Raw genomic sequence first — 23868 nt, forward strand, 5'->3', positions numbered from 1 at the left:
GTGAAACAGACACTTGGGAGAGTGCCGTTCATGCTGTGAAAGAAGCCTGATGTGCTGATGGAGAAAACGCATCCTCCCAGGAGCTTTGAAATGATGGAGCTGCATCCGTCTCCAAACTCATTTGCGCAAACCTTTAGAGTTCAACCATTTGTAATTAAAGATGCACAAAACCTTCTAGAAAAAAAACATTATTTTTTAGTTATTTGTATTTTGTTAGAATCATGGCAAAAAAGCACAAATAATCTACTTGTTTACTGATGACTACAAAATAAATGCGGTTCATTTGCAAGTTGCATTAAACTTATGCAGGTGAGCATTTCTGAGCTTTTTCTCCCCTTAAAACTCAGATGTTGATTGGGAAGCAAAAAGGAGGCACTGGGGGGAATTATCACCTGCAGGACAAATCTGTACCATCCCAGCAAAGTAGCTGCAGTCCCTGCAGTCAACATTTACATAACATCCCAAACCGCGGGGAGGTTGTGTTAGGCAAATGGGTGATGGCGCGCTGAAAGGGAAAGGTGACACCTTTCATGTCACTAGTAGGAAATAACCTGGTGCTGTGATTTTTTTTTTTTTTTATGTTTCCATGCAAATTTTGACCCGCAATGAATAAAAACGTGTTTGGGTTTCTCTTTTTATTTTATTTGAAATCATCCAGATCATAAGATCCTTTATGAAGGTCTGCTAAATGAGACTTTCGCTGAGATGATTTTGCAAAGCAAAGCGAGCCTGTTTGCATTGTTAGCAATGTACCTCATTGCAGAAACCTCATTGCAAAAATACAATACAAAGAAATTACTTCTGAGTGAAAATCTGACTCCCCAGTTCCAGACTAAGTGACAGTTCGGCCTGCACATTTGTGTATGTAAAACTATGAATAAGTATGTAAAAGCCTCAACTGTTGGAGTCGGGGAGAAGCGAGTGTACCGGGACTGTGAGGTGGGTGGGGTGGATGTGTTCCTCCTCCCTAGCACGCACGGCTGGGCTCGTTTTATGTAAATGCTCGAATTTAATTTTCAAAAGGACAGCCCTTTGCTTTGCCCAATGAAAGGGAACGGCGACCGACACCTGGCTATAAACCCAGGAAGGAACCTAGAAGCCCGAATCAGAAATCTGCCGAGGGAACCTAGAGACGCGCAGCACGCAAGCACAGCAGCGCAGCCACGGCAGTCATGACTTCCAGTAAGATCGAGATCCCCGGAGAGGTGAAGAGCGACCCGGCTGCCCTCATGGCATCCCTCCAGCTGATGCCCTCACCGGTACCCAACCCTGAGCTCAAGTACACAAAGGTGCGTTTTTTCTCCGCGCTCTGTGCGCACTTTAGGCTTTTTTTTCCTCAGTGCGGCGCGCGGAGGCTGCACGCAACTGCACAGAAATCTGTCAAAACTTCTCTGAGTTTGGGTGTCAGTTCCCACGGCAGTTCAAATCCAAACGGAAAACTGTCTTTAAAGTTAGAAAAAGTTTATCGGCTGTGGATTTATTTTATCTCCTGCTCCCACGTGTTCGGAGACTACCAGTTAAAAAAAAAAAACACCTCACAGTTTTCAAAAGTGAGTAAAACTTTCAGACTCAACAGGTTTCATTGAATTTGATAGATATTTTTGCTATTATTTATTTTATTATTCCTATATGTGCTTATATTACAACTTAACACATTTTAATATAAATTTTAATGTATTGACACGTTCTTGAAAATTAACATCTAAAACCTATTAAGTCTGTAATCAACATGTGCGTCTATTAATTAAAATAGTGGTGCAATACAAAAAGTCACGTGTTCCAGTGTTCTAACATTACTATTTTATTTACAATTTTCCACCTTGACAGATACAGGGGCTAAACAATACCTACGTGGACATTGTGGGAAGCCAATTTATAAAATGTATCTTTATTGGACTATAAATCACAGGCATCAAGCCATTCTTAAAAAAACGGCAAGAGTTAAACTGTAATACTGAAACCAAGAACTTTTTATGGCTCAAGTTTTGGACCCATTAAAATAACCGAGCTTTCCCTTTTTTTGTCATCCTGTTAAATTCTGTCATAAAAGATCACAGCAGGATGGAGCTTCATCACAACAATATAAAGCTTCAGAAGGGAGGAAATGAAAGGAATGTCTTCAAAATCCTCTTGAGTATTTCCTTTTAATGATGGTAATAGACAACACATTCAGGATGATCAAATCCAAATTGTCGTCAAGAGTAATTTGACTCAGGCTTTGTCCTGTTATTACATAACACGGAACTGATGGAGAGCATAAAGGTTTTGGTCTGGTAAGGAGTGAAAGAAAAAAAAAGTTAAAAAATGATGAAGTTTTAAATGGTTTTAAAAAATCAGAATTTTAATAGAGTTTAAAAGTACAGTTTGTCATATTTTGTGGAGGAAATAGTGAAATACACACACAACAAATAGTTTTGCAAAAATAACCTTTTATCCAGATTTTTGTCACTTAAAGTAAATTCAAACAGTAAATTCAAAGAGAAAATAAAAAATAAAACAAATTAATTTTTGCTTCCCACCATGATCCTATTTTAATAACGTTTTTCTGCCTTTTTCTTTTATTTTTACCAATGCAGTGGTCTTTATGCGGATAGTTTTGTATTTATTACATCTCTCAGAGGACAGATTAGTAATCTCAGTGCTGAAACTGCTCTCGGTTCAAGCATACCTCTGCGTTTATTGCAAAGGCCCTGCTGCTGCTGCTGCTGGTGCTGCTCCTGCTCCTGCTCCTGCTGCTGCTGCGATGGCGTCACTGTGTGGAGCTGTGCTGGCTCTGGTGTGTGAAAGCTTTAACTTCCTTCAATGTTAGTTAAAAGATGTGAATAATGGCGTACAGGAAGAAATTTAGGGAGCGATTTGGTGAATTAACCCCCAGGAATTTGGATCATCCTGTCCCTGTTGTCTTGGTGGACATAGGGGGCAGAAGGGCCCTGATTTATGGGCACCCCTGGCGTGGGTTCTACTGACACCCTGTTCCTGTCCTCCACCCTGCTCACTCTACGGGAAACAGCCGGCCTTGTTCCTCGATATGGAGATTTTTCTCACATATCGTTCTACCAAACACACATATGGTTCTTTTTAGTCAGAAAATAGCTTTTTGTTGAACAGTTGTATTCATTTTTTAATCTATTGATTTCAATTGTACAATACATTTGATATCCCTGCAAAAAATGTCTCATAAATAGTCAGAAAATATCAGATGTTCTCCTTTAGCATGGGAAAGGGGCTCTTGGATGGTTTGCTCCTTGTCTTTTTTAACCCTTGTGCTATCTTAGGCACTTTACCATTGGGAGTTGGGTCATCTAGACCTACTAGACAGTGCTCTTTACCTTTTTTCTTCAATGATTTGTGATCTTCACTGGTGTCCATGGATTACATGAAATCTTTCCACCTTTATCCACCTTTGTCATGGTAGGGGGAACACGTCAATGTAAGGGGGGGGGGGTCATGGGATAGCACAAGGGTTAAACAGACTGCTTACCTTTCAAAGACGTGTGTGAAATCTCTATCATCTCTGTGTATCCTTTTAAAAGGATTCTGTTAATATTTTTGTGAGTGTTCGTGGATTTCATCACACTTTGCTCCTGAAGCCAAAAGCACAAGGAGAATGTTTTCTCTCACTGCCCCCTACCCCCACATATCTATCACTGGAAGCTCCCACAGCTGGCTTACAAGACAGAAACAGTTTAAAGGTTGATAGGACTGCAAAGGAAGCCATAAATAAGGGACAATAACTATTTATTGTTTTATTTTTGTGGCAGATGTGAGACAGAAAGTAATTTTTTGAAGGTCCCCTTCAGCAGGTGATAGTTCTTTATCGTTTGGCGATGAGTTGTACCGGACTAAACGGGAGGGACTACCTTAAAAAACTAAGAAAGGATTTCTATAAACTTTTCAAAAACATTGTATTTTTTAAAAATAATACTTTTAATAAAAAAATAATAATTTAAAAGTAATTTTAGTACAAGTTTGGACAAGTAACAAGTGTCAGATTGAAGGCTCGGTGGCCTTGTTCCTCGTATGTGAGGAAATCTCTTTATCAAATCTAAAGATATAAATTTTCTAAATTGCTTTGCTCATGGTGGCATTAGTGCGCTTTCACCATAGGAATCTGGGGCAGAATCTGTCTGCTAAGGACATGTGTATTTTTACAGCAGTCCTTGCAGAGACATCGTCTCAGTTTGGAGGAAGGAGAGGCTCCATCAATCTGTCACTGATTGAGATAGTACAGATGGAGGCTTGGGGCTCCTCGATGCTCGGCGCTGTCCACCGGGGTGTAAATTATGACCCAGTCTCACTGTGTGGGTTAGTGGCCCTGCCTTGCTAGAGCCTGACCTGTAGTCCTGGATTTTTTCACTTCAAAACCACCATCTTACTGGGATCAAGATCAAACGCAACCAAAGTTAAAGGATACTGTGCAGCTAAATGATTTATCGTGACGAGCACAGCGAGGATCCCTCCCTCCTCTTCTTCCTTCTGCTCTCCTTGTTCGCACACGCAAGGCCATGTACTCTCTCGCACACATCTCTTTGATTGTGACAGGGTAAGTGTGCACTGCCATTAATGTGTCCATTGGTGTGAAATGCCTACTTGTGCAGCGGGAGTAAATTCCCATCATTGGAGACACGTCAAGATCAAGTCCCCTTTCCCTGAATCACTGAAGCGCACTGACAGAGGGGTTAACCAGTTAACTTTCCATAGGCCCGCCTTCAACAAACCACTCTCAAAATAAATAACAAAAACCCTTGGCCTTCATGAATCTGCTACGATAGGTTTTTTTCTGCCATGCATGGGGCAGAGATAATTATTAAAGTGTTTATTTGTCTATGAAACAGCTTTGGCATGTCTTTATAAATCATTTCCTCTCTGTCCACTGATCTCTTAAGCATAACTGTGTAAAAACGTTCTTTAATCTGTCCTTTGACCTGAAATTTGAAGAACTCCAAAGCACACAGGAAACCCGGCACATCTCAGATTGTAAAAACAACACCAGTAATGAGAGGAGAGGTTCGTTTTCACTGTTGACTTATGAAAGTGAAACGGGTGCTTTTCTCTGTCTTTCATTAGGGTTGTTGCTCGAGTACTAATTTGCTGAATTGCATTTATATCAAACCCAGATGAAAATTGAAGTATCATGTTTGCATTTAAAGATTCAGCTGAATAAATTGTTGTTTGATAGTAAGAACAAGAAGCCGCTCAGAGTCCTTCTTAGGTCAAGCGAGAGGCGAAGGAGAAGTCGTTTGAAGCCGCACCGTTTCTCACATAACTTTAGAGTCAGGATGAACAGCTTTAACCCATCGCCCACACATACAGACCAGACAAAGATGTTTGCCAGGGAATGACAGCAAGGTCACCCTCGCCAGAACACAAGAGTGCAGAGTGGCATTGTCTATGGGTGTGTGAATCAAAAACATTAGGGCCCCATGGTGTCAGACATGCAGAGAGGAGTACGAGAAAAAGCACCAGCTGGTCTCCACTTTCACATGCTCTCCTTCCTCACCAGTAACAGCACTAATTATAAAAGATGTGAAACCAATCTAGAGGCAGAAAGGAAATACAGGTCCTGCTGTAAGAGAGGATATGAAACTTCCTGTGCAGGCGAGAGTCACAGGTGCCTGAAGGATTCGTCTGGCTCTGGAATCTTGGCATGTAGTGTATAAACACACATGTGTGTAAACCCTCAAACACACACACACACACACACACACTTACACAAACACCCGTAATCCTGCCCCCATCCTTCCTAAAAAAAAAAAAAAGAAGCGTGTCTTACATATTTCTACAACAGTTAGCATCTGAGTTTTGGGAAAAAGCTAAGAGCCACAACAGATATGTGAGCAAATGAAATTATTCTTCTCCTTTAAAATCCAGATGCAAAAATGAATAATGATCACAAATATAATATGTTTCTATTATTATGGAGAAGCTTCATTAAATGAGTCCCTTTTTTAAAATTCTGTATTACTATAGAAGAACCAGGAGGTAGTTTAGACCTGGTCTGAAAGAGTGATATAAACAATGAGTTAAAATCTTCTAGATTTTCGTCTAATCTATGATTAAGTTTGTGCCTTAATGTGAAACCACAAATTTGAACAGAATAACAGGGTCTCTGTTGAACCTGCACAGCTGCTTGGGACATTTGCATAAAGTTCTGACCCAGTCTCTTTTATTATACCTCTATCTTTTCCTCTATCTTTTTATGCCCCATTCTCATCTACATAAGGCTCCATTATCATTCATTTAATGAAGAACCACGAATGATTTCAAACGATCTCAACGTTTTTTAATAAAAAATGTGGGATTAAAAAGATGCCTGTTAAAAGCAATGTCAGGGTACCCCCTTGGTGCTGAGCGGCAGCACAGACTTTCATAAACATGAAACTATTAGCAACAGTAATGACCCGCCAGGGAGTGGGAAAGAAAACAACATTTATCATTTGTAAATGTGCACCCTCGCACTTGTTTTTTCATCCTTGCGTTCTTTGCCCCTCGTCCAAATGGACCTAAAAGCAATTTTAAGAAACCTTGAGAGTTGATTTACGACTAAAGCCCGTCATCTTAATCAAGCCTCTCAAAGGATCCAGACAAAAGTCTAACACCAGCCTGAACCTAGTGAGAGGGCCGAGCCAAGTGGCGGCTGACAGTTGTCTTTTTTTGTCTGTGATTTAGGTGCAGCCTGTTTCACTGTTCTCGCGCTTCATCCTTCTCCTTTAGTAGCATCTAGTAAGAGGGGTTACGGCATGCATGGAGCTACCCACGGCCCACATTCTTGCTCCGACTGTTGAGGCTGTCAGGGGTCGCCTCTGATTTAGGGTGCCCTCTTCAGTGGCCCCTATAAATTTAAAAATTAATTCAGTGCTCCCCAGGACTTTTTGTTTTTATAAAGAGCCCTTGGCTCCTTATCGTTATTGACGATTTTATGAAGTGCTCTTAATGAGGAGCAGATTAAAGATGGCCTTTGATAGAAGGCGCCGTAGGATACATAAGCATGTGCTAAGATGTCGGGGGGATGGTTTGGAGGAGGGAAGCAGCGAACACAAATCATGGAGGAGTTTGTCCGTGGCGTGGTACATGCACATGCTGCACACTTTAAACATCTGCAGCTCAGTTATTCCACAGCAGAGTCCATTATTAGCCAGTCAGCTTTAGAAATGCTAAGGAGGGAGGAAAAAGGTTTGAATTTATGGTGTAGAATACCAGCCGAAAAGTAAACACAAGCATGAAATCCTCCATGTTTGTGATGGAAAATAGGGGGAATGGGGTCACCGTGATGGCGGCTCTGAGTGCATCCGTGTCTGATGCTGACGGCACACGCACAGAAATATTTGTGCCAGCAAATGTTCATCTCGCGGTCGATTTATCAGACGCCCTGGCAGCCATTAAAAACAGAGGGCGAACATTCTCCGCGATGAATCCAAACATGTCAAAAAGGAGGTTTTTGGTGCTCTCCCGACAGCCACACCTTTCCTCCAGTTTCCATCAGTACACGAGCACCTACAGCCTTTTTTTTTTTTAGCACAGAACTTCTCTGTTTCATGATTGTGTAAAAATTTATTTTCATTTTGTTCTTCATAAAGGTGGAATCTTCTCCGTCTTTGGAATCCGAGCGGTTATTTAACGGAAGACGTGCTTTAACAGATCGCAAAAACCCAGCGCAGCATGTGTTTTATAGGTATCATAAACTGGTGGTGATGTTGTGAAACATGTTTCTTTGTGCTCAGAGGTTGGTTGTTGGAATGGGCTCTTGTGTCTGATAGGGATATATTCACCTTTCCAGCCCATCAAAAGCATACACTCACTCATTCTCCTTCTCTTTGTCTGGACGGTGGAGAACTCCCCAGAGAGCAATGCTGGACAAGCAGGAATCTCTGTCCAGATTTGAAGATTTTCCTCCATATCGCTTGCACAAGAGCCCTGACATGCTGGGCTCGCTGCCTGGTGGCTGTTAGTGTTTAGCAGTCTTCAAGCATGCTGCTGAAACCTAAATGCCGAAATGGCCTGATTACTAAATGTGCCATAAATATTTAGCACTGTTTTACAGCTCACTTCACCCCTCGCACACACACAGTTGTGCTTCAGTCTTGCACATGATCCACATTTTAACAACAAACAGAAAACCGGTAATTTGCATCAATTTATTACGGTTTCTAAGAACTTTGCTTTTGTCTGTAGATTTTCATCAACAATGAGTGGCATGTCTCTGTGAGTGGGAAGGTCTTCCCTGTCTACAACCCAGCAACTGGAGAGCAGATCTGTGAAGTCCAGGAGGCTGATAAGGTACGTCTTTGCACAGAAAGAGTCAGAAATGAGAGCAAAAATCAGCAAAATTATATTACGAAAAAGTGGTAACCATCCACATTCTCTATTTAGTGCAAACCTTAAATGGCTGCATTTGTAAAACTGTTGTGATGCAAAGCAAAGGAGGCATGTCAGTGTGATTGGATCGCACATGACCATGTTAATGACGAAGTTGGTAAACTACCAACTACCACTCACTAGTTTGGGATAGCCTTCCAAAAACCCACCATTCTATACAATGAAAAGTAGATCATAAAATTACATCAAAATAGTTAAAATAGGCCTTTAGTATGATACAAAATGCTTTTTTACATTTTCTACATTTAGCTATCTTTTGCTAACTTGAAGAAATTATATCAAGAACTGCTAGAACCGAAAGCTTTGCCACAAAGACTTTGTAGAAACTAGTTAGTTATCATAGAGTTTAGATCAAGTATAAAACGCTGTCAAGATTCACCCACATGCAGCCCAGCAGTGACTCAATGCCCCCTTCTGGAAATAGAGACACATTTTAGTGTTACGAGACAGCAGCAAAAGCAGTAATTGACACTTTTTTTGTCACATTTCCTCACTTTGCAGGCTGATGTTGATAAAGCAGTGCAGGCAGCTCGCCTGGCCTTCTCTTTGGGCTCAGTTTGGCGAAGAATGGATGCCTCTGAAAGAGGAAAACTGCTGGCCAAACTGGCTGACCTGGTGGAGAGGGACAGCGTCTACCTAGCAGTAAGTAAAAAAATAAATAAATAAATGAAATATTTTAAATACATTTCACAACAATGTCCTTTCTAACAGCTCAGCCCAGACTTTTTTTCCCTGATTCAGAACTCATCTAATACAGTTTATGTGTTCTGCAAAGCTCTCCTGGTTTCCTCTGTGTTTGAAATTACAAATATTAGCTTTGCCTTAAAGAGAACTGAAGGCCTGTATTCGTAGTTTAATGTTATCTTGGTGTCACATTTCACCCGTGGGTGAGTGTAAAGGATGGAATGGTTTGGAATTATGTGAAGATCACAAGGTTATATGACATATTTCCCAAACGTCTCCCTCCTCTCTCTTTAGACAATTGAGTCTCTGAACAGCGGGAAACCGTTTCTGCCAACGCTGTTTGTTGACCTCCAAGGAACTATAAAGACTCTCAGATACTTTGCTGGATATGCAGACAAAATCCATGGCACTTCTATTCCAATGGGTAAGAGTTACACTGCTTTTCATTTGCCAGACATAACTGTGTTGTAGAGTTGAAGAACGTTGATAAATACGTTTGAAACCATAGCTGTGCTTTTGAATTATGAAAAACTATCAAATTCCAAAATCTGGTTCATGTTGTTTTTGTTTTCTTTATTTATTAGATTAGCTCAATTTAAACGATAGTTTTAGTAGACGTTCAGACATTGTCTTTAAGTGAACTTAATGCTAGTGTTATATAGTGTTATGTTCTAGCACTCTTGAATGTTTGGGCAGGTTTGCTCTCATAACATGCTTGATATGTTTAAAACAAACCAGATCTACAGTTTATCTTTGTTGTATATTAAAGGTTGCAAATCAGATAACTTTTAATCCTGGACAAATTTACAAACTTTATGGCAATAAAGCATCTGTAAAGATTCCCAATGATACAATTCCTTTCTAAATTATTGACCGTAAAAATTCTAACATCTAAAAATAAATCTTACTCTAATAGTAACATTTGTTTTATCATAATTTTAGAGGGGTTTTCTGAGAATGTTTAACAATTCTTATTGTGCTATTTACAGAAATACACCATTTGATAAAGTTTGAAAAGTGTCAGATCAAAGCACATTATTGTTACAATAGGATTTATTCATAAATCTCACAGCCTGGAAAAAAAAAACGGTGGGACTGTCAGCAAGACAGAGGATACGTCTGTATCGTTTGCCATATGGGGACTGGGTGAACTGACATTTTTGGGCTGGGTGTTGTCCTTTGGTCTTTTTGTGTTGGGTTCCATGCAGACACTTTACCTCACTGACATCTCTGATACTTGCAGACAAGTATCCAGCTTCCATGTTCCCAGCAATCTCTGTAGAGATTTGCAGGAACCTGTGTGGGCAGTTCAAGCTATTGTTTGTTATGTTTCCTTTAGAAGTACAGTTTCTTTTGTAAAGCTTTGGCAGTTTCCTTGAGTTTGTTTGATGAATTGGGCCCGTTTCTGAGTGATTTTAACTCCCATAAAATGAAAAGTTTAGTTTAATAGTTTAACTTCAGGTTCTCTGTAGATTTTTGTAAAATCATTGTCTCTATTTTTTAAGAATTATTTTTACCTGTTCTCTGTTTCTTATTAAATGAACTCTTCGATGGGCACAAATGTTGCTAACATTATGATAAATATCCTCCAGAATTGGTTCTTCTTCTCTACCTGTATTCATATTTGCCAGTGAACTAATTTTACTTTTCCAGTTTCTTACCAATAATGCTTGGACACAGAACATAACATGTGGAACTGAGAAAAACCGCTTAACTGTTTGTGTGTGATCCAGCCATTATTGGATTTTTGTATATTTGATCTGTACTCAGCCTCCAACTTTAAACAGTGGATTTTCCTCAATGTTTTAACCAAATAAAGAACTTTTAAAACGTTATATTTTTTTAAATAGATTTGGTGCTATCATGTAACCAAATCAAAGTTAAAAAGGCAAAACAGAAAAACCAAACACTGTCAGTAGCATTTGGTACCACTTCATCATAAACCAGGAAAAAAATGTTCTCAGATGACAATAGATATGCAAAGCTGTTCTCCATCCCATTCCTAACAAGCCCTCATTTGTTGGTTGATAAAGCTGATAGATGACTCTCAAAAGACCAGAGTAAAGTGTAAGGGATTAACATTTCAGTAGTAAAAATGTTAAAAGTTCCCAGTACTGATTTAATGTAAGAACCTTCTAGGGATTTGGCTGTAAAAACTGTAAAGCTCTGTATAAACAATGGAAAAAATAGTCAGATTACTCTGCAGGGATTTGTTACCGTGAGCGGCTCCTTTTACTGACATCTGATCAGTTGCTACTAGAAAATTTGAGTTAGCTGAAGAATTGTCTTTTTGGGATTTTACACAAGTTGAGCTCAGTAAAGAATGGTAAGAAACTGGAGCCTAGTCCAGACTTTTGCTATCCACTTACAGCTCTTTGGTAGCGACCGCCCGTATAGTGACACAGTTATATTTCGGGGTGGAAGAGGGGAAAGTTGGATGTCTGTTTTAGCAGGAATGAGAAAAAGAATGAGAGAGGACATGGGAAACCTCCTGATACCACTGTATTGTCCCTCTCAAAGCTTCTCTTGTACGCCGCTGCCAAACCGCCGCGGTGTCTGTTTTCCCAGGCCTATGCTCTTAAGCTTTATTTCACTTGTGGACTTTCAGAAAAAACAAACAGGGGTTTTCCTGCCGCTTGCACGATGTAAGGAATAATGTTTGTTTTCTCACCACCATGAGGGGCAACACATTTACCACCTACAGTCTCCCATATTTGTCTTGCATGTTAAGTTGAGAATGTGGTATTAAATTTGTATCACACTCTGACATGAATAGGGAGTGTCATTATGTAGAGCACCTTTGGCTACACAGTTGGGTATCATTTACGCTGCTCATTCCAAATTGAAATCTAAGTAATTCGCAAGCATCAAAGTTTCAGCCTTCCTGAAAGAGTTCTGAAAATCTCTTTGTAGTTTCAGCCAGCAGCGAACACACAATGTTTTTTTTAGAATCCACTTAGAATCAAGAAAGATACATGGCGTATTCTAACCTTTGATCCAGTTTTGTTTCAGTTGCCATGTTTCTACTGTTTCCCATTGGAACTGATTCTCTTGGCTCTCCTGCTCTGATCATTCTAGTCCAAGTGTAACATTAAGCAATCATCAGCTGACCACTGTTGTAATACATTCATGCATTTCTCAACATGAATTGTTTTTGCGGAAAGTGAACAAGCATGGCACACCCTCAGAAATGACCTCTTTTAACTCAAGCTATGCTAGAAGAATGAGCAAATCTTTCCAGCATAACACCCATATCTATGACCTAAAAAAGACGCACACGCCTGTGCTGCTGGAGATTTTTAATGCTTTCTTTCAGCCATTTTTTTAGGAAGCGGTAATGCAGCGTGTGGGTTCATTTATAAATGAACATGTTCAGTCAACATCAGCAGGGATGTTCCTTGAGTTTAGGTTGTTCCCTTAACTTTTCAGCTGAAGAAAGAAATGTGTTTTCACTTCTTTGTGAGTGAACTCTGCTTGCGTGTGACTTCCACAGATGGAGAGTATCTGACATTCACCAGATATGAACCTATTGGAGTCTGTGGACAAATTATTCCTGTGAGTAAAAGCTTTTTTTTATTCATTTGCCGCTAATAGATAAAAATGACTGGCAGGAAAAAAAAACGAAAAAAAAGCAAACAAAACTGATAAACCTCATTAGTTTGAATGTGATCTGTGTGGTGGATGCATTTTCCAGTAATTCCTTGACCGTCACTGTTTGTTTGGGTAAATCCTGCTGGTAAGCCCCCAAAATGAATGTGCAGTGAGTCTGAGTAATAGGGAATTGAGAAGTGAGAAGCACAAGACTGAACGTGGGGGTTTAGCAGGGTGGGTTTGAGAGAAGGACAATGAGGAGAAATGAGGAAAAGATCAAGGAAAAGGAGACTATTGATTGTGTAAGAGTGCTGAAAGTGTGTGGTTCTCTGCTGAGCCCCAAGGGCTCCTGTAAAGCAGAAAAAACAGGCGTCTGTGTGTTGTACAGTGATATGGGTCTATTGCACATGTGACGCAATTTCCCGACTTTCTCAGGATGCTGTGGGAAGAGAAACACTGTGCAAGGCCCAAGAACATTTTCTCACTTAAAAATGTTTAGACAGAGAGAAAATGAGAGTGAGCCACCAGCGAGTGATGAGTTATTGGACTTGACTTGTGACCACCCAGTGTGTCAGTGTCATGATTTTCCCGTGCATGTGTACATGTTTTTATCTTGTAGTGGAACTTCCCCCTGATGATGGCTGCGTGGAAGCTGGCCCCTGCACTGGCATGTGGCAACACTGTGGTCCTCAAACCATCTGAAGAGACGCCGCTCACCTGTCTCTATGTGGCAGCTCTCGTGAAGGAGGTACACATCAGTCACTCTACCAGCCCAAATGTACATTTAGATAGTCTGATCCAAGTGCTTAGATGAGTCAATTCAGTTTTGAATAAATTTGGAAACTTTGTGCCAAAGTTCCATGTTGCGTTGCTGCTTTTTTTGTTGTTGTTACCAATCTCACTTTAACTCCATAAAAAAGATTTTAGTTCAGTTCGAAAATATTCTTTTTTATTGTGCTAGCACGTTTTCCGACTGTAGGAGGTTAAGAAAACAATTTGGAATAGTTCACATTTAGGCAGTCCCCTGGGCTGTGGTGCAGTGAACGTTGCACTGGACATGTCATCAGCAAGTTGCAGTTGCAAGGCCAGTTATGATCTGGTTGCTTCAAGATGAACATTTATTGTAAAAATGGTCTTACTAACCGCAAAAAGCTGAAACATAAAAATGTTGCACATCTGAAGAGAGCTTCAGATGTAGATACAACAAAAACATTGCATCTATCTGTGCTTTTTTTGGCCTATCACTACCCTGATTGGTCAAAGTTCCATGGGGTTTCACTTGCAACGCGGAATTAATGGCTGTTTTGTACATAGAGTCTGAAAACGGTCATAGAAACTTGCGTAGCTACATGTGAATACGAGAGTTTTAAACATGGAAGCCCAAACGTGGAATTCTGCAGAGACTTTCCACTAGAAGCGGTCATTTGAATGGACCTTGCAGAGGGCGGAGTAAACAAAGCTTCACTTTTTTCTCCACTGGAAGCCATGTTGAAATATATATATATATATAAAAAAAGTAATTAGAAGAGTGCTTACAAGCTCTTTTTTATGTTTAGGTCATCAACATTTGTTGCTATTCCAATCTGCGCACGTTTTTTCCAATGAAACAACCTTCAGGTATCCTGTTTCCAATAGCAGTTCATCTCTACAATGCATTGAAAAAACTGCAACAGACTAAAACTATGCATATGTCGGTACAATTTATGTGTATACTGAAAACCGGAAAAATGTTAAATTTACCTTAAAGGAAAATAACTTCAGCTGTATAAACGTTGAGTCTCTGCTGAAGACAATATTTTGAGAGGTGTATAAGCAAATGATTGCCTCCCTCCTACCAAATGTATCACTGAAGCAGTGTGTAATGGAAATAAACATATTAGTGGCTAAACAGGATAGAACTATCTGGTGAAACCATCAAATGTTATTCAAATCTAAGTATCCACATCCTTTATCTTTCCCTGTGTCTTTCCTGGCCTCGCCTCTTTTTGGAAACTGTCCGTCTGTGAACATCTTTTTTTTTTTTGATGCTCCCTCTGCTCTGTGTTTGTAGGGATGTTGGGCTGGGTCTGGATTCCCCCACACCGCCTGCGGTTTTGCTTGGCTCTGCAGTCATCTCCGCTTAAGCTTGTTTCCTCTCATATTGTTTTGACAGGCTGGGTTTCCACCAGGAGTTGTCAATATTTTGCCAGGATTTGGGCCAACAGCAGGAGCTGCCATTGCTTCGCACATGGGCATCGATAAAGTTGCTTTCACAGGATCAACTGAGGTACCTTCTTTTATCCTCGAACGTTGTTCATATAGACAGCTGCATTTTTATCACTGAAGGCAAGTGACACAGTGACCAACATGTGCAGAGCATAAGAGCAGGCTGGGTAATTAGAGGAAGTTGTGTGCCTGCACTGAAGTTTAAATGACAAACAAATGGGCTCTTACATAAGCTGCATACCCTTTTATTACTCCCCATGACAGCGCTTTGATTTTATCTCACACACATGTACATATTTCTGTTATCAAGAGTACACAAACATGTCTTTGTGAATACACTCTTAATCCTCTGTTTTTTCTCACCTGTCACTGGGAAATTAATGTTCCTCATCTGTGCTTTTTATTTAACTTACCATCAGGAACCTCACTGAATAAACCTCGGTGTAGAGAAGTGCTTCAAGTGAGTGTAAAGGACGCACCATCTTAGGTGCTGAGTTTTGTGGACTGATGGCATTCTCAAAGCTAGAGAGAGCAGCAAAGTGATAGCAGATCCCCTACTTACCGATCATTTATAAACAGCCGTCATTTCCCCCAGACAACTCACTATGTTAAAACCATTTATAGCAAAAGTGTTGTAGAATTCATGTCATGGTGTGGACTGCCTGTACTCTATAAGTGTCTTTGGTACATAAACCGTGTGTGTGTGTGTGTGTGTGTATGTGTGTGTGCGTGTGTGTGTGTGTGTAATAGGAAGGCAGCTTTTGAGCCATGCTACCGTGACATCTCTGAGAACACTAGTGTGGGTTGCTCAGTCTGTGGGTTAACTGATTAAGTTTAGTGATTCACTGGGTTTTCACCAGGAGCCCAAATAGTACTTCTGTGGGATGTTTTATTTTTTTGTCATTTAGTTATTCATTGAAATTTGATATACAATTGTAGTAATAGCTGAGGATCACACAAAATGAAAGAACTCAAACTTGAGGAGAGAATGAAAACAAAACCAAAAACAACAAAATAACTTCTTTCTTTTAATCAAAATACTGTAGTCAGATACGACACTTGTTAGACATGGTGAATTCAACAATAGTTCACAAATTAAATTAATTTAAAGCTTTTATTTTTTATGAGCTTGTATGTATTTGCCTGCATCTCCCTTTTGGAATATTTTTTAAGATTTCGGTGCTTTTGAAAGTCTACAAAAAAAAAACATTTGAGAGAACCCAGTTGGAAGCAGGAGGTCTTTATCTGAAAGTCTTCAGAGGTTTCATAAAACCAAATTTTTGGGGGCAATCCCCTGAAGGCAGCTTACACTGTAAATGTCATTCATTTGTATTCATTATCTGATAAAACTCTAGACAATAAAGGCTACTGTGTGAGCCATTGTTGGGGGTTCATTGTCTCACTGGCTAAGTGAGAAACAATGTTAACCTGGCGGGAATTTTTTCTTTAGACCACATGAGATGTAACCCCTATTTTCACATGTTCTGATTACAATTGTACATTAAAGGTAAAAGTTTCCGTTGCGAAATGCTCCATAAATTTCAGTTTCATGAATTCAGTTATATCTTTTTGCACAAACATCGAAAAGATAGATTCACATTTGTTGGATCAATTGATTTTGTTGACATATCAAATGATGACTAAGTAAGCATGATGTTTTCCTCATGGTCTATTGTCGATCATTTCTTTTTGCATTTAGAGTCTTCTCTTGATCTCCCATTAGCCATACCCAAGTATTGCACTGGAATATTAATGACAGGGCAAAACTTTCATTTGTTTAAATGTTTAGTGATATAACACACGCTGTATATTAGGAAATATACTGCAATGACAAAAAAAAGAACAGTCAATGCAGGAAATGATACATGCAATCTGTAATTAAATAGCCAAATAAAAACAGCCAATAGGATGATGCCAAAAAAGTGAAAATCAGGTGAAATTTGTAAAATATCATTCTGGTTGATCATAAGTAGTGAGGAGGTGCAAGAAGTGGACTAGATCTAGTGTAAGTTTAGTTTCTTCTTTTTCAGTGTAATTAAAGTAAATTTTCTTTTGAATAGAGCAATTGCAGGCCCCCTCTTAGTATAGCTATTGGTGTCTTTCTTCCATTCAAACCTAATTTAGATGAGTTAAACTTAGCAATTGCTCTCCTCCCACTTAACTTTCTTTACACTGTTTGTTGCCAACACAGAAGTGAGACATGAAGCTCTCAGTTTTTCAGTCCACTCATGCCCAGTTTGTTTAAGTAACGGATTTGTTGTCAACCTTAGAGCACACAGAGTCTTGTTCATTAGGCTCTTCCACAAAAATGAACTCAAACAACAAAAAAGGTCTTCACATTTCTGTCTAAGTTAAAAGAACTGCATCAACTACTAACTGTGTACTTAAGTTGCTTTCACCAAAAAAAACATTGAAAACATCTTGATAAATCACTGCTGCAGTATATCTCATTCTAAGAAGCACAACAGACAAAATTAGGAATTTCAGGGGAGTGAATGTAACCCCACATGCTGCTTGCTCTTTTCCCCCATTGGAAACCTGCTTATCATAGTTCAATAAACCTCAAATTTCCCCCTAAAGAAGCGTTAAAGATTAGCTGCTTTAAAGTTGTTTTCTGAAACATAACAGACTTTGACTTCGCTTATTCTGTGTTTATTGTCAGTGTAAAATATTCAACCAAAGTTTTTGCTCAAAAACACAAAAACCCCATAAAGGTTTTTTCTTAAAGAAAGTCAGTCTTTTTGTAAGTGTGTATATACAGTTCTTCTTCCTCTTTCGGCTTCTCCCATCAGGGGTCGCCACAGCGAACAAGTCGCATGGTAAATTTGGCAATGTTTTACACCGGATGCCCTTCCTGACGCAACCTTCTCAAACTGGGGTTGGGACCGGCACAGAGGTAGAGAAGGGAACAGGGAGCAGCCCGGAGTCGAACCCTGGTTTCATGGACAGAAGGCGCCGCAAGCCAGCATGAGCTAAACCGGCTCTTATATACAGTTGTTTTAGTATAATTGTTTATTTTTGATTATGAAAGATTAGCTCCATGCATTTAAATAATTTTAGTCTTTGTTTAAAAAAAATCAGACAAAAAACTATAGTTCAGATCTAATAAGATTACCCGTAGCTAGAATTCTGCAAACAGAAAAAAGAAAAAACACTTGGAAGGATTTGATAGAAATGTAAGTGTATGTGTTAGATTTAGGACTGAGTGTGTCAGTATGACAGGTTTTTAGCACACAAGCAACAGCGTAGGACTCAAAAGGAAGAGGGGACTCGAACCATGTGCCTGTTCACTTAATGGGTTTGTTTACTGAATTAAATAGTAACTGATAGAGGACTCATCACTTTTATGTAATATTAAAAAAGATGAGGTAATATTTTGAATGAACCCAGAGCAAAAGGTTGGACATAAACCGAACCAAATTCTGCATTCTTGCAGTCAGAAGAGTACACCCAGATGATGTGACTTTACTGCATTAAACACACTTCAGTATTTAATCCATTTGAAGTGTTTTGTACCCTTTTATTTACATGTTTGTAAATTATTTCTTGAACCATTTGAGAATTATGAAAGCTATTAGCGCTTTCTATTGGTTGAAATGAGTACTACAGCCCCTGGATTACTGACCCAAAATGTTTCTTCAAAATAACATTTAGGCTTAAATAAGTGCAAAACTGAATTAAAAATTAAAACTATTCAAACAGACCAACTAATAGATTTTATGTTTTATTATTATTAACTAATATTGCTATTATTCAGCATGTGTCCCATAGTATTGGGTGTGTGAGAATCCCAGATGAGTCTTCTTATTATCTCATCTTGCATGTTTCTTTTGCGAGGGACCCCATTTAATAGATTTCCTGTTGTTTCATGTCGTCTGGAGTTAATTAGTGAAACAATGAGCATGCACTGTCAGAAACTGCTGATCCCCCAGACAGTGAGTCACTGCTGCAGTAGCAGTGGTGGAGGATGTGAGCGAGCATGGCGTCTCCTGACAGAGCAGAGGGCGGTGGAGCAGGTGGATTTCATGACCAAGGCTCATCCTTTTTCTGACTCACACATGTCTATGGTTCCAGACATAGGAGCCCAGCAGCACAGCGTGTTTCCTTTACCCTTGAATGAGCATGCGAGTGAGCCCTCTACTAATCAAAGTCAAACCAAACGCATTAAAAGAAAAAAAGCCAAGTGGAATATTGTGCTGCTTTTGAGCTGATTTAGTGTGAGCATCAGTGGAATAATTGATTCTGCATCTCACTTCTTTTTTTATCTTTGCTGAGATTTAGCAGAAGTTTGTCCGCGTGGGGACATTTTAAGACAGTGTTGCATCGTTTAAACTGTATTTTCCAACAGACTCCATGACTAACAGGAAGGTGAGCAAGGCTGTGAGGGAGATGTAGGGGGTTTCAGAGACCTCTTATCTAACCAGCTCGTAAAGTGATTCGGGAAATAAACGATGTTTCAGTCAAATTAACTATTTCATTGCACAGTCCTCTCTGAGGAATTGAAGCCTGTTGTTCAAGAGTTTTTAAAGATGACTTCACAGCCTTTATATAGACAATGGCTAGCTGTGACTTTCCTATGTAAGAAAAACTAAAGAAGCACATGGGTCTGTTTACAAAAAAATGCATTATCCAGCAGTGATATTAAGAAAGCTGACTAAAAAGATCAAACTCTGACAATAATGGAGCTGCCATCTTTACAAATGGCCACCCTTGTGGATTTGCACAGTGTTTTATGGCAAGAGAGGATCCTAATGCCAACACGAGTACCACAAAATGCACTATTTGTCTGAAATTTCAGCCTAACCTGCTTTATTGGTGCATATTCTGTTGTTTTTTTGTTTTTTTTTTGGCTTATTTGTTAACATTAGAAAATAATGTCCAACATTAAATCTTAATTGTATTTTACTTACATGCAATGGAAATGAAATAGTTGTCCTTTTTTTGGTTTATGTTGATAAATGCAGAAACAAATTGTGTTTGATTCTGTCAAGCAACAATGTTTCCCAAACATCTTAATGAAAATGTAGCTTAAATGCATAAATGCATTGCTTATAATTTTCCTTTTGCGATATGATCCCTCCTGATAAGAAGAGAATTAAAATAGGAATGATAGGAAGATATGGAAAAGTCAAAGGCAAATCTGTCTTTCTCCAGCACATGGGACACATTTTATTCAAATATTTCAGTGTCAGTGGAATCACAAGACACTACACACACACTTTGTGGTTGCCCCTTCCTGCCCTTCACTGTATATCAGATACTGTTCTGGGCTGAAACATAATTTTGATTCCAAAAACCCTGTAATAGATATTCATTTTCTGTGTTTGCAGAACTTATGTTACAGCGAGCCCACCAGCGCTCCTTTTTTGGAACTAAGCAGCCTCTTCAGGACTTCTTATGGCTTCAGCTGATTTACTGATCTGGCTGCAGGCCTGTACATCTGAATAAACCTGAGATCTGTGTCTTCCACTAGGTCGGCAAGCTTATCCAAGAGGCGGCAGGGAGGAGTAACCTGAAGAGAGTGACGCTGGAGATGGGAGGCAAAAACCCCAACATCATATTTGCAGATGCAGATTGTAAGTTTTCAGTAATTATTTGGCATTTTGCTCTGTAGTCTGTCATTAACTACAATTGTTTTGTTACTTATGGCTGTCAGATTGAAATCCTTAAAATCCTATTAAGTGCTTAGAAAACCCTCCAGATGGATGTATTTCATATATATTCTAAGTGGCTCTCCAAACAGGGGGGTTGCAGAGTCCTTTAAATGCTTTCAGCAGCCGTGAGAGGGGCTCAGTGAAGCCTGTAAATCAGGGAAATTGACCCTGACTCAGTCAGGTGCTTCAGTTGAGACCCATAAATCACTGGGATCCATTAACCCTTTGAGTGCAGCAGCAGGGTCCCGTCTCTCAGGTGTTGGGTATCAGATTTGCACAGGATAGCTCTAATAAAAGTCCATGCAGACATTTTTCACTTTTAGCTTTTTTGTGCCCTTGTTTAAATCATGTTCTAGTCTGAAATTATTTCTCTGATGTTCCTGTAAAATTGGTTAACAATTGACTTTGTGGTTTTAAAAAGTGTTCTATACAGTGCTTTCTATTAATATATAAACTGCTTTACCTACATACTGATTAACTACAATCCCTTTTTTTTCCTGAAGTGGATCTGGCAGTGGAACAGGCCCACCAGGGTGTGTTTTTCAATGCGGGCCAGTGTTGCACTGCAGGCTCTCGCATCTATGTGGAGGAGCCCATTTATGATGAGTTTGTTCGCCGGAGTGTGGAGCGAGCAAAGAGGAGGATAGTTGGCAGTCCTTTTGACCCCACAACTGAACAGGGTCCTCAGGTGAGGTCAGCATGAGCAGTTTAAACCCAGCAGAATTTGTCAGTGATTTTTTTTCCCTTTTTAAAAATCAATTAAAACTGTCTACTTTAAGTTTTTTCACGACTGTGCTTTCCCTCTGCAGATCAGCCGGGAGCATCAGAATCGTGTGCTAGAATATATCCAGAGTGGAATCCAGGAAGGAGCCAAGCTGGAGTGTGGAGGCAAAGCTCTGGGCTTGAAAGGGTTCTTCATTGAACCCACAGTTTTCTCTGACGTGAAGGATGACATGAGAATTGCCAAGGAGGAGGTATGACCAAATTTCAATCCAAGCCGATGGTTCATCAACAATAAATGCACGCATTGCAGTATGAGAAGCTGTTTTGCCTCAGACTGTCAAAAATACCAAAGCAGTTATATATTCTCGCACTTGAAGATGGATTCAGTTTGCAATCACATACATTATTTAACATATATTTTATTGATAAATATGTAATTTAATCCATATATTGTTACAGAAACAAAAAAATAAGTGTGAAACTATAAAATTAAATATAGGGATAACAAAATAGATACTTAAAATAGTTTGAAGAAGGACTAAATGTTATATAAATAAAACCATGGACATCAAATTACATATTTTTCAACTACAAGAAGGTGCTGACATAAAAAAGGAAAAAGCTAACTTAGACAAAAACAATGACAATTAAATGGATCAACCTTTTTCCCCTTTTTTTTAGAAATAACAGTACAATGCAAACAAATAAAACTCTTTGGCTCTGATACCTTTGCAGATTTTTGGACCAGTTCAGCAGATTATGAAGTTCAAAACTGTTGAAGAAGCGATTGAAAGAGCCAACAACTCTGATTACGGTTTGACTGCTGCTGTGTTCACCACTGACATCAACAAAGCCATGACCGTCTCCACAGCCATGCAGGCCGGCACTGTCTGGTGAGTTCCATGTGTCGGGTTTCCTTTAGCTGCAGTCAGCAGTGCTTTTCATCTGGGACTCATCTCAGTCAACCACAGACTGCAAACTGGATATACACCACATAGCAATCATTCTAAACACTGCTGAATATTTTTGATTTATGATAACAATAATAATAAGAATAATGCATTTTATTGAAAAAATTATGTAGTAATTTATTTCTCCACTTTGTACTCATAATTCATTTGAGAGATTGAAACATCAGTAAGTAATGATTCAGCACATGATATGAGTAAGAGTAATCCACTGTAAAAACGTAGATAACTAAGTTAAATTATAGTTCTTCATTTATGAAGCCCTGCTGGTTATTGGTGACCATATATTTTTGCAACACATCTTTCCTAGTCTCTATCTTTCTTTTTTAACCCTTGTGCTATCTTAGATGACACCACCCTTACATTGACGTGTTCTCCCTACCATGACAAAGGTGGAGAAAGGTGGAAAGATTTCATGTAATCCACGGACACCAGTAAAGATCACAAATCATTGAAGAAAAAAGGTTCAGCGCACTGTCTAGTGGGTCTAGATGACCCAACTCCCAATGGTAAAGTGCCTAGGATAGCACAAGGGTTACAAAACCGATTTTTTTGTGAATTCTTCCTAGCTAACTGTAATTTAAAACTTACATAAGCAAACCTGAGGATGTTCAGCTGCGCTATCAGCAGTTGAAATAACACAAGTTCAAAGGGGAGGAAGAAGCGCAGTGATCAAGAGGAAACGTCTTAGAAAATGCAATCCAGGGCAGGCTAAACTTTGAAGAAAAGAGCAGGAGTCTAATGACCGAGAGTGATCGATGCTCTGTGTATTTTCCAGGGTAAACTGCTTCAATGCTCTCAGCACACAGTGTCCTTTTGGAGGATACAAAATGTCTGGGAATGGACGTGAATTGTGAGTATAGATTGGCTGTCTGCCCACTGAATATACACAAATTAACCACTTTATTACTAATATACTGACTGTGTTTTCAGAACCTACTTTATAAAATGACTTAACATCACATACATCTTTTTTAAAAGAATATTGAAATATTTATGCTCCAGCACAATTTATACTAAATTTCTTTGCTGCTTTGATGACAGTAATTAACTAAGCAGTGATGTCACCATTTCCTGTTTCAGAGGAGAAAGCGGCTTGAAGGAGTACTTAGAAATAAAGACCATCACCATGAAAACAGTCACCAAGAACTCTTAAGGCCAGCACATTTCTCCTGGGAGAAGACGCTCTTCCTCATCCTCCCCGGCAGTCATCAGAATTAGTTACACCTTAACAAGCTGTTCAAGCTACCTTACGCAAGACTCTTCATTAAACTTGTCATCTTTCAGCTATATCAACTTCTGTACGCCCCCTCCGTTAACTACATCGAAGAAAAAAACAACTGTCTGACCACTACACCGCATTTCCCTCCCACACGCTCAATCCCCTTGCTTAAAATAAGCTCCTTTCTTGGTACTACTCATGTGCTGAGAGGACGTTTGCCTTTGTACTGTGTGTGCTCTAATCCTTCAAACCTCATGTGTCATTGCCTTGGTAGAACTTATGGAAGCATTTGCGCCTTAGTTTGAGACCACTGACGTCCTCAGCCTTGGACAGTAATGGATGAAACGTTAATGCAGCATTAAAACTGATTTTTGTAATTGCCTTTGTTTATATTTTAGCTTGTATGATCTAACACTGTACTATGTAAACCATTGACCGAATTTAA

At 39.4% G+C, this 23868-nt stretch overlaps 1 protein-coding gene across 1 annotated transcript; it reads left to right on the plus strand.

Annotated features, from left to right (window-relative positions):
- Positions 1-1103: 1103 nt before the first annotated feature.
- Positions 1104-23567, plus strand: aldh1a2 (aldehyde dehydrogenase 1 family, member A2; the record flags this gene model as incomplete). Its single annotated transcript, NM_001104821.1, is given in 13 exon segments — positions 1104-1289; positions 8173-8277; positions 8878-9018; positions 9355-9484; positions 12554-12615; positions 13271-13399; positions 14804-14917; positions 20330-20432; positions 21014-21198; positions 21320-21484; positions 21969-22126; positions 22980-23054; positions 23285-23567. Coding segments are annotated over 13 exon segments (1557 nt in total). The 5' UTR covers positions 1104-1172.
- Positions 23568-23868: the final 301 nt, after the last annotated feature.

Source organism: Oryzias latipes, chromosome 3, assembly GCF_053564925.1.
Source record: "Oryzias latipes strain Hd-rR chromosome 3, Olatipes_Hd-rR_3.1".
In the NCBI taxonomy this organism is placed as follows: domain Eukaryota; kingdom Metazoa; phylum Chordata; class Actinopteri; order Beloniformes; family Adrianichthyidae; genus Oryzias; species Oryzias latipes.